General features: G+C 35.6%; 1 protein-coding gene across 1 annotated transcript in view; it reads left to right on the forward strand.

Moving 5' to 3' along the window:
* The window catches only part of SPOCK3 (SPARC (osteonectin), cwcv and kazal like domains proteoglycan 3), a 158,249-nt gene extending 148,118 nt beyond the window's left edge, over positions 1-10,131 (forward strand). Inside the window, exons 7-10 of the mRNA XM_042829762.1 lie at positions 638-859; positions 6,289-6,351; positions 7,337-7,474; positions 8,480-10,131. Of these exons, the coding sequence (XP_042685696.1) occupies positions 638-859; positions 6,289-6,351; positions 7,337-7,474; positions 8,480-8,652 (596 nt within the window). The 3' untranslated portion in view covers positions 8,653-10,131. The remainder of the gene's footprint in view (positions 1-637; positions 860-6,288; positions 6,352-7,336; positions 7,475-8,479) is intronic.
* Positions 10,132-11,475: the final 1,344 nt, after the last annotated feature.

Consider the following 11,475-nt stretch of genomic DNA (forward strand, 5'->3'; position numbering starts at 1 on the left):
GGGAGCAGTTTAAGCAAGATGTACAGGTAGATCTTACACTGGAAACAGGCTGCTCTTAATAGTCCCTTTTTGCATGCCTCCCCTGATATGTACAGTGCATCAGATAAAGCTCAGATACCAGTACTTTCTAGGCGTTGCTGAGACCGTATCAAGTTCCATTTTCGTTCAGCTGATTATACGTAATGGGAAGAAACAAGTGTACTCCACTAAGTTGCTTGGTATTTAGTCTTTTATTAGTTTTGTGAACTTTGTGTGCCACTTCAGCTTTGCTTCCCTCTCCTGATGTGTAACATCACTAAATTTCTCCGAAAAATTACTTCCCAGGAAATCATAGGTTGTTGATTACTGCACATACTACGCGTGCTATAGGTGTAATATTTGACAAGAAGGCTCACTTTTTTTAGCTGTTTTGAGAATGATGACAGGGTTTATTTTAAGCAGATTAACTTAATGATTTTTTAAAAATGAAGATGAATTGAAATTTACACATGGAATTTCAATGGCGCACGCTGCTTGTGTGCTGTACCCTCGTAGCACTGGGACAGTGTCTGTGATACAGCATGCTTTTGTGGTGGCTGAGCTCAGTACCTGCTTTATTTTTCCTGTTACCTGATTTATTTTTGGTTTTGGCTTCTAGGATTTGATACCAGCATTTTGCCAATTTGCAAAGACTCCCTCGGCTGGATGTTCAACAGGCTTGATACGAACTACGACCTGTTGTTGGACCAGTCAGAACTTGGAAGCATTTACCTTGACAAGAATGAGCCGTGCACAAGGGCGTTCTTCAATTCCTGTGACACATACAAGGATAGTTTGATATCTAACAATGAGTGGTGCTACTGCTTCCAAAGACAGCAAGGTAAAAGATGAGAACAGCTTGCATATTTGTATGACTGATCTTACTGTAGTGCTCCATCTTTTCTTTAACATAGGAAGATTATTACGGTGAACTACAAGCTTTTTCAATGCCATGCTATCAATCTGTGTACAGCTATTTGATCTATTGTGAATACGTAAGAAAGAAAAAGGGGGAGAAAAAGAAGCTAAATGGAAGAGTTTGATGGAAATTCAAGGATAAAGTACAAAGGAGTGGCAAAAGCTTTTACAGCAGTATTGTTTTACCTGCTGATGTCCGGTATTCACACAGAGGAAGGAGACCAAAATAAAGAATAGAATCACTCACTTTATTTCTTTCCCTATCTACTTAGCATATGTTATAAAATAAACATTTCTTTGCTAAACTAGGGCATCTTAGTGGGTTTTTTTTTTTTTTTTTTTGGAAGCCTATTACTATACTAACATCATGGATAAAGTTTTTTTTCAGTCATTTGAACCTAAAACCAGTTGATTTTCACTGTCTGCAAGAATCTTTTTGTTTTTGTTTTTTGAAGTCTTGATGTGAGCTCTTTAAACAAATAAACACAGTGCATAAGTATTGATTTTTAGATTTGGCTGAGTCATCACGTGAGTTATATTCAAACAAGTTGTGAGGAATTACAGAGTTCACTCAGTAAATATTGGCTGAAACTGGATAGAATTGCCCATTCAATTTTCTTGCTGAAATGAGGGAGATTTTCAAAGGGATAAATAGCAACTCAGATCCAAATCTCTACAGATGTTGACTGTACAGGAGGGAAGATTGATGATGCAGTGGAAAATTTCAGAAACTGTTCAATGCTTTTGAAATGTAATATCCCTTTTTTTTATATCTTACACTTTTAAAACTTCCGTGATAAATTCCCATTAACACTCGCTACCTATGGTTTGGCTCTGATTTCTGTGGAAATAAAGATCTATCAGGCAACATTGAGCAGTTGAGTAGATTTGAGCAAAAATAAAACTACGCTTCTTTAGATTTATAGTAACTTCCTTCTTTCCTTTGGTAGTCTTACCACTAAAAAGTTTACAATCTTTCAAGCAGCTTGCTTTATTATAGAGTAATATTAATTTCTGTAAGTAGTCAGTGCTACCAAAATTAGTCAATCAAACATTACCCAAGCAAAGTAGTTCTTAAGTAAAGAACATGGAGTGTTTTGTTTGGTTGTCTTTTAAAATAAACAAAACCCCAAATGAGCCTAATAAATAAACGTCTTTATTCTTTGGAAGGCAACATAATTCTTCTAATTAACACTTAACACAATCTGTTTTTTGTAAAGGTGTAAGGAGAAAAAAGTGCTGAGTGCTTGTAGTCTTTTGTCATTTCTTGTCTCGCACAACGTTAGAACTTGCAGTGTTTGTGACTTACTGAATTATCTAATCACTATTTATTGTGTTGTAGCATCTTTTAATATGTTCAAGTTTAACTATCTTTTACCTCCCTGAGTAGAATAGAAATAAGGCCCTTTACTAGGCCTTTGCTGCAGATAGTAAGGAAGTGGGTAGGTAGAGAAATTCAGTGTTTTCTTTCTGATGTTCACTATAATAAGATGAAGGCTTCAGATCATGAAGGCAACTGTCTTATTCATTGAACTTAATAGGTGTTTTCTGGGTACACTTAGAGTTTTACGGAAGTATTGATTAACCAAGTTTGAAGTGAATACAAAACTTAGTCGATGATACATATCACACTGGGATAGAAATTGTATTTTACTATTTTTGAATTCCATAATCTTTGCTGAAGTCATCATTTGAGAAGGCCTCTTACTGTGTCATTTAATTTATCAGTTCATGACTGTTTGGATCAGACAATTACTTGTAATTCTTTGTGCTTTCTTTTTGCTCGAGTTTTATTATGGTGAGTCAAAGTACAGTAGCCCCATTACTGCACAGTACTCACATCTAGTCAATACAAGTAATTTTTTGCAGTACTCAAATCTCATCTGTCTTGCTCTTCCTGTAAAAGCTTTCCCACTTTGGCTGCTGCTTAATTTCTTACATAAGGCCCAGCGATGCATATTGCTTTTTTTCTTGGCCCGATCCCGCTGTAAATGCAGCTCAGCATTTCTGCAGTACTTCAGAATCTGGACTTCCTAGTGCTCTGCTGTCTTCCCACCTGTTTTGGTCCCTCTTGCCCTCTGGTTTCAACAAACATTGATGCAAGTGATTCAGAACTTTTTTTCTTAGGTCCTTGACATTAGTTTAACACTTCTTTCTTAACTAAATGCTGAGGCACTTCACTGTTGGCCTCTTTACAGGTTGGTTATTTCTTCTAGTACTTTATCAGTATTACAAGTTTTTTGTTTGTTTGTTTGTTTTCATTGCTCCTTGAAAATAGAGTAGGAGAGTAACCACTTTTGCTGGGAGTATTAATGCTTGGAACATAGATATTTATTTACTGCAGGCTGCTGTGTGGGTCTGTTAGTCTAGCATTTATCTTGGATGTCGTTTTTCTACAGGCTCTTCTGCCTATCAGGAATAAAAAACTACTTTGTGACCTTCAAACTAGTTTGTCTTGCAGAATAGTGGTAAATGTTGTGATTTTTATTTGTTGCATCAGTCTCTTGAGTCTGCAGGGTATTAAATACGAGCGTAGGTGGTTTGAGAGGAAGGTATTATGTGGGCTGTATAAATGAGGTCTCCAGGAAGGTTTCTGGAAGTGCAGTGTTGACCACTTCAAATCTCTATAGCTAGAGCCTCAGTTGTCCATAATCAATTATATATACTTGACTGCAATTGGAGACGAGACACAAGTGACAACTTTCATGTCAAAAACTAGGGGATCTGCAAAATATTATCTACTTGATGCTTGGAAAATCTGTTTTGTGATTGAATAAGATAGAGGATCCGAAAGCTGGAGGCTCACTATTTGAGCAGCAGCTCCTTGAGGCATTACTGTTAAGTATCCTAGATATTTTTTGTCACATCTATCAGTTTTCCTCCCATTGCTTTGTGAATATACCTCTTTTTGTAAACCAAAGCTTTATCATACAAGCCCTGCACCACCTTTTGGCATAGCTGAATATTGATGTCTCAGAGTCCAGCATTAACAACGTGAGATACTCTGGTGTACATCAGTACTTGGATGACTGCATAAACGTGGGTGGCCAGTAAGTGGTTCATAAATCACTCAGAACAACGCAGTGATTTTGTCAGAAAATTCCTGTCACGTTGCTGGAAATAGGTTGAGGATGGAGATGGTGAGGTCTCTTGTTTGCATTCAGGCTATCAGAAAGGCTTTTCTGATGTCAGATTCATTTCAATTTCAAAGGAAGACTCAACAATAATTTTTGTACGGAATAAATCTTCTTTGGTCATGACTCCCAAGGCTGGTTTTCCACTGAATCTGCTTTGTATTGAATTAAGTTCAGAAACCTAGAAGAGAGCTTTTCCAAAAATCACGAATTAAGTGGAAGAAAATGAAGAGGGAAACATTATCATTTGGGAAGGGTTGAAAAATTATGAGCTATGAACTGCAACAAACCAGTTGAGCTTCCAGCCTGCCACTTTCTTGACAGCTCTAAGCACAAGAGTGTTTTTAATATTAATTGCTAAGAATGTTTTACCACTTTTACCCTGAGAAGCAAATCTTAAATGTGTATCTTGAAGACTTAGCTTCTATAAAGAATTTTGTGTAAGTAGCTTCTCATGATTGCCTTGCTACCTTTTGATTAGTGGTATTCTTTTTTTTCCTAATTCTCCCTGATCTGTAGCTGTAATTGAAGGGGTTTTGTAGGCATAGCCTGTCACTTGTATAAAATATATGAATGCATTTCTAATTTACTTTTTTTTTTTTCCATAGAACACAATAGATGTATCTTCTTGCTAGGCTAGTTCTTCATTTGCATGTTCCCGTCTTCTTTCATAGATCCTTCTGATCTGTGGGACTTCTTTGTGTGAATGGCTGTAATCATTTGAGTTGAGGGCAGTCTAAAGTTGTATGTATCTATTAGTGTATGAGATAAGTAAAGAGCATTTAAAGTATAAAGCCAGGAAAAATTAACAAGTGGTTCTTAATGAGCGGTTTTTGATCTCTCGCAGTTTATATTTGTTCTGTTAGATAAGACGTCATTAATAGTTTCAAAAGCCTATTGGTGTATCCAGGCTATGCTGATGATGAGACTCTGCACTGACCATGAATTTATTTTTGATCCAGTTACTCTATGTAATTATCACTAATGTTTGAGCATTCCCGCCAGAAAGATTTCTTTGGATATTACATTTTTGTCAATCCTTCACCCTTTTGTGAATCCTCTCCTTCTCCCAGCTGCATTCCAAATTCTTTCTCTCTTGACTACATGATGAGAATACTTGTTTTCCTTTGGTGGAATTCAGGAAAGGCTGCTTTGGACTTGGACCACTAAAGTGGGTTTTTTTTAGCCTACGCAGTGACTGATTTCTGCTCAGAAGGTCCTTTGCTAGTGTGTCCAAAGCTAAGCTGATCTTACTGATCTTGAAGTAACTTAGATTTGTTTTCTGTGTGCGTGGACAGAAGTTGTTTCACAAGGAAGCCTTGAGTAAATAGCATGGAAAAGATATATTACAAATAACCAGAGTGTCTTCAAATGAAAAATGAACTTAATAGCATGTGAGATTCTAGTAGAGATGAATATAGTCTGGGAACACTTAGAGCTGAGGACACACATGTGAGTAAACCCATGAATATTAATACTGTTTCAGAGTGAGAAATACCTTCGTGCTAGTGGTGCAATGTATGCAATATCTAGATTCAAAATGTATTCAGCAGTGATGGATGTGTATTTGTGTCTTATTTCCTTCCCATTCATGGAATGTACTCTGACTTTATAGAGAGCAGAAAATTAAATGATTCAGAGCTATCTCTCTGACTAATGGAAATCATATTACCTCTTCTGCCTCTTACCTGAAGTTTTGGGCACAGTTTTTAACTAGATTGCTAAACAAAGAGCTTCATGCCCATGGAATTTGTCTTTAATTGTTGCAATAGAACCCCAGTCTTGCAAATTTCAGTGAAGAACATTCTTACGTAGTTAACGCCGTATTTGAAGTTCAGAACTTGAACATGACTTGTAACGGAGATGGAAGGGTGAGATTGATTTCTGTATACTGATGAAGTAGGGTGTGGTAGATTTACTGTTTTGTTACAACATTTTGAAATGGTCAGTGCTAGTGACCAGGTGTTCACTTACAGCTGGGTTAACTGGCAGTTGCTTTCTGCTCTAATTCGTGGTTGTGCTTAGTTTCCTAATTCCAGAGCTGTGGCAAGCTGGATTAATTCTTCTCTTTCAGAGCTGAGAATGTGACTGCTAAGGTAAGGCCTGTGTGTTTTTTAAGATCAGCAGTTAGAGAATGTAGCAAACTGTGAAAACTTAGCCATATGCTTTTCTTCCTAGATACCATGTAATATGTTAAACCTTTCTCGTGTCCTTTTAGACCCACCTTGCCAGACGGAACTCAGCAACATTCAGAAGCAGCAAGGAGGAAAGAAGCTCCTGGGTGAGCCATAGATCATTCTTTTGAAGGTTTTATTGCTTACATAAATAATCCTGGTGAAACAGCAACATAAAATCAATATTAATCCAGCAAAGATAGAGAACAGTAAATTCTAGTAACGAAATTTATGAAGTTTTTGAAAGCTATTAAACTTAGTTTTATTACCATACCTACTGAAAGATATAATGTCTGTTCTATTAACCTAATAGGAAGTATGTTTTTATGGTTATAGAGTGTCTCTGCTGATCCTTACTTGAATCCTTCTTTAAGCAATTGAAATCTTTCTTGTTAATCAGTATATATTGTATTAATACCACTAAAATGCAAGATCTTTGTTTTGCTCTTAGCCTCAGTGTGAAAGCTGCAATAAAAGGCTTGACCCAAAGTAGTCAAAATTGTATTTCTGCTAAGGATGGTTTCAAGTAACTGTGTACTTCTAAGTGTTTTGTACAGTATTGTTTGTCCATTTTTTAACTTCCTTTCAAAAATATGTCTTTCCTTGTAAATTAAAAGCCATGACTTATACAGCCTTAGGAAAGCCAGTGCCTTACAGAATAAGTCCATGATCACGTCTCTACTTGTCACTGTTCTTGGGCTGGTTGGGCCCCATTCCTTGAGTAATGGGTTGGAGGGACCCGCAGACCAACATCCTGGCAGAGGGAAGGGAAAAAGGGGAGAAGATTGGGAGATTGGCCTAAAAAGAAAACAGCAGCAACGAGCTAAGGGAGAAAAGTAATTTACTAAATATGATAGTAGAATGTGAGATAACATAATATAATACAGTATAATTGGAATTTAAGCTAATAAATAAAATGAGAGTGCCCAAAATGAAAGATTTTAGATGAGACTAACCAGTTCAAAGCTGGTATGCACTGTACTCTGTTGCTTATCAGTCACTGCTGCTTAACAGGATCTGGCAGAAGAAAGTGACCTTTTTTACATTGATCAAGGGGCATTTATGTCTGTATTTGATACTTTTATATTCCAGGACAGTACATACCCTTATGTGATGAAGATGGATATTACAAACCAAGTCAGTGCCATGGAAGTGTAGGGCAGTGTTGGTGCGTTGACAGATATGGCAATGAAGTAACAGGATCCAGAACAAACGGTGTGGCGGAATGTGGTAAGTTAAGAATCTTCTGTGGACTTGATTTGGAGATGTTACGTGCTTTGGTGGCCAACCAGGCTATAAAAAAAATTTCTTCACAAAGAACAGGCATGGGATGCAACTACGTGGGTTTTGATGTAAATACAATTTGTGATTTTTATTTCTTTGTTCTTTGTAACTCCTATGACTGTGACAGTTGTTAATAGACCTCGTGTATGTGCTTTTCATGGTGTAGGTAACCTTAGGGAAAATGAACTACCTATAACAGTATTAGACAAATACCCTGAAATGCTTGGTGACATCTCTGGGTAATCAGCATGCTAGATTTTTTGTTTTGCTGGAACGAATCCCAGAAGTTTTCAGCACATTAAGTCTTCCCTTTTTCCTCTAAAAAGCCCTGCAACTTCCAGGAATTCCCATTCCACCTTTATTTCTTGTCCAAGACATCAAAAATGGCAATTAAAGCATTGCATTTCTCCATTTGCCTTCCTTTGCAGGGGAGCGTAGCCTGAAATACTGGATAAATTAAACACATATCAGTGTTACAGCAATTGACATACCTGTTCAGGCCAATTTTCCATCTAATCCAGTTCCGGGTAGTTGTACAGTTCCAGGTAGTTAAAGATGATATGTAAGAACTGAGAAACAAACTTTATTTTGTCACTAGTCCTTATTTTGAACTGTAAGTAGGACTTAAATCCTTTTTTCTTTTCCTGGAGCTTATTATATTTCTGCAAGTCCATGACATTTATCTCTATTTATTAAAATTGAGGAATTCATCCCTACTGATGTGGATTTCCTGTAAGACAAAAAAGAAAAAGATAGTGTTTATATTATATTGTGTAATTATATTCTGTGTGAAAGTTTTTTTTTTTTTAAAGGAAGTGATTCTCCTGAAACTAAGTAATTTGCATCTCTTTTGAATGCCTATGAATATTACGTTATAAATATGGTACATATTATTCTATGAATGCATGATAGAGTTTGTGTGTCTCTTGTGTAACTCTCATGCCTTTTCAGCTATTGATTTAGAGACGTCAGGGGATTTTGCTTCTGGTGATTTCCATGACTGGACAGATGATGAAGATGATGATGATGAAATAATGAATGATGAAGATGAAATTGATGATGATGATGAAGATGAAGGAGATGATGATGCGGATGACGACGATGATCACGATGGATATATTTGATGATATTAGGAGGGTGGATGAATTGTATCTTTCTAAAATTCACAGTACGGCATTTCGCAAAATCCCTTTGCTCTTCAAGATCAAAAGGATTCTAACAAATGTGTATATTTTGTATGATTATTTCGAACATTGCAGCTGGAGTCATAGACTTTTTTGTTTAAATAAGAGTAATTATATTATGTGCTTTTGAGTTTTTAAATGCCTTTGCGCTGAAGAAAACACATTGGAAGCGTAGCCTGAAGAAGAAAATGTTATGTGCTACTGAACATATAAATGATATAATATAGAAAATACACTATTAAGACCAGTTCTTTTAAAACTTCTCTGAAAAGTTATTTCCCTTACCTGGACCCTGTGCATGTCCTCTTCAGGACACTTACTGTAACTTCAGTTGTGTCAGGCACAGCAGGCTTTGCAAGTTGCCTGCTTAATACAAGAAAAACACGGTGCAGGAGAAAAACTTTGATGCACAAGTAGCATCTTACCAGCCTTTAATTAACCAAAGGTAAGGAGAAAAATTAACAGGAGGGAAAAATGAACAAAGTCCTCATTTGTGTTTGCATTTGGAGTTGTTTTTTAATAGGACACAGCTAGGTTCTTGAAGGGATTTTTCAAAAGCAGTCTCACAGACGAGCACTAATTCTGTAAATTAAACATTTCCTTGACTTTCTTTTTCTTTTTTTCATGTCGAGGTTGTCTAGGCTTAAAGGTTATTTACTCAAACATGAATTCACCCTTTGTTGTTTTTCAGTATGTCTCTCTAATCAGATTACCATAAAATAGTTAACATGGGGAAAAAATTGAGTAAAATTATATTACCTTTATATATGACTGTTTTTCAGAGTATTGACAGTTGGCCCAGCATCGTTTTTAAAAAGTGCATAATTATACCTTTTATTTTCTAAATTCAGGAAATAGTTTTGCATCTTTATCTTAACTCATGTTGTTTTCTGTTACTAGTGCAGAAACTTAGCGAAAGTATTGTAAAGGTGCCTTGCAAAAATAGAGATAGAGAGACTTGAGCATGCATACCAGTATAGGTTGTTAGGCAATAGCTGAGCACACCCAATTACCAAATTAATGCCAGTATAGGTTACTGCTGCTGGAATGAAGAAAACAGATTATTTTTTTTCCTACTGTTATGTAACTACCATGTGGATTAGATTATAATTATTGTGTAGAGTAGCACTTAAGATTTGACTGTAGAGAAAATTTCTTTAATCACTGTATTTATGTTAGCATGTTAATTAATTGTGTAGAAACTTTGGGACTCCGCCATCTTCATATCACATCTATTGCTTTCTGCCCACAATAAAGTTGACTTGACCTGTATAATGTAATACTACAGGTTGTATGATTTCAAAACTGGATGACTGGTTTCCCATCAGTAATTAAAAGGAAAATCAGTTTATTATTTGAATTAATTTTTACACATTAAATACAAAATTTAATGTTTATCCTATGTGATATTGAAAAGTATACTGCATTTTATTTTTTACTGTTTCTGTATAGTTTGCAAAATAAAGACTCTTGTAACCAACTTTTTTGCCCACACAGCCCATCATTTTGAATTTTTGCATAGTTTGAAATTATGAAACAGAAAAATTCAAGTTTCTGATACATTTCATCTATAAAAACATGTATTTATTTATATTAAAAAGCATTTTTTATTATTTCCAGTAAATAATTTTGGATTGAGGCAAAACCCATTATGGACTTCTATTTTTCTGTATTTTTTTTTCCTGAATTTTCTATAGATTTGTTATATACTTCTGTGGCATTGTCTTCATTATATGATTAAGAGAGACGTACTTTTGTTTAAACTCCATCATAATTTGTGGGGCATAGGTGTATTATTTTCTTAAAATAAAAATAGCAAGGGGTTTGCCAGTCAAATACAATGGGATTTTATCAGAGAACAGTTTCTTATGGATGAAATTAACTGATATATAAATTGATTTTAAATAAAGAAGCTGAAGATAAGTTGTTGTCATTATTGGCTGATGTAGCAAATCGTGTTGTTTGTTGTTTTTGTTGTCTTTTTTTTTTTTTCCTGTTAGAACCAAACTTCATTAGATGGCAAAGCAAAAATCATTTCTTTAAATCCCGTGATGTGGGGAATTAAAGCATAAAAAGAAAATTCAGTGTTTATTTAGCTAATGAAATTACGGTTTGAAGGCTGAAAATAAGCTGTTGCACAAAAGAGCGTGAAATAAGTTTGTGTTGTTTCTTTCCTGAAAATTCCACGTAGAAAAGGAAGAGATCAACCTGGATTTTAGTCCTTGAGTATCACAACTGCGTGTCATACAAATACAACTCTGTAAACTAAATTTACTGAAGAACAGTGGAGATTGGGGAGTAATTTTTAAGAATTGTTGTGGTCCAAAACTAGGGGATTAACAACAAAAATCTGAATTTTCTCATTCACGGGGAAAGCTGTACAGTTTGAGACTTCATTTGAAGGCATCTTTCCTTGCAGGGTGGAAGGTAAATGAGTCTATGCACTAATGTTACAACGTTGATTCTGCTCTCGTGAATTGTAAGCTGCCACATTGCATCATGAAAGGAACGCGTGAAGTCGAGAGCAGGTATAACAAATGAAGGCAGAGAGTTAAAGTATAAAATGAAAAGCTATTCAAAAGCTGCTTCCTTCTATCATATGGAAGTGCAGGCAGGCAGAAATAGGGAGCCCAGGATTTTTAAAACTTGATAAATGATTTTTATGGTGTCTTTTGCCGTTTCTTTTTTTCTTATGGTTGTGCACATTGTTATTTACATAGATATGCAAGTATAAATATATAAATCTGGAGGTTTTTCAGACGG

Source organism: Centrocercus urophasianus, unplaced genomic scaffold (assembly GCF_019232065.1).
Source record: "Centrocercus urophasianus isolate 14NV4802_14NV808 unplaced genomic scaffold, USGS_Curo_1.0 seq_32, whole genome shotgun sequence".
NCBI lineage: Eukaryota > Metazoa > Chordata > Aves > Galliformes > Phasianidae > Centrocercus > Centrocercus urophasianus.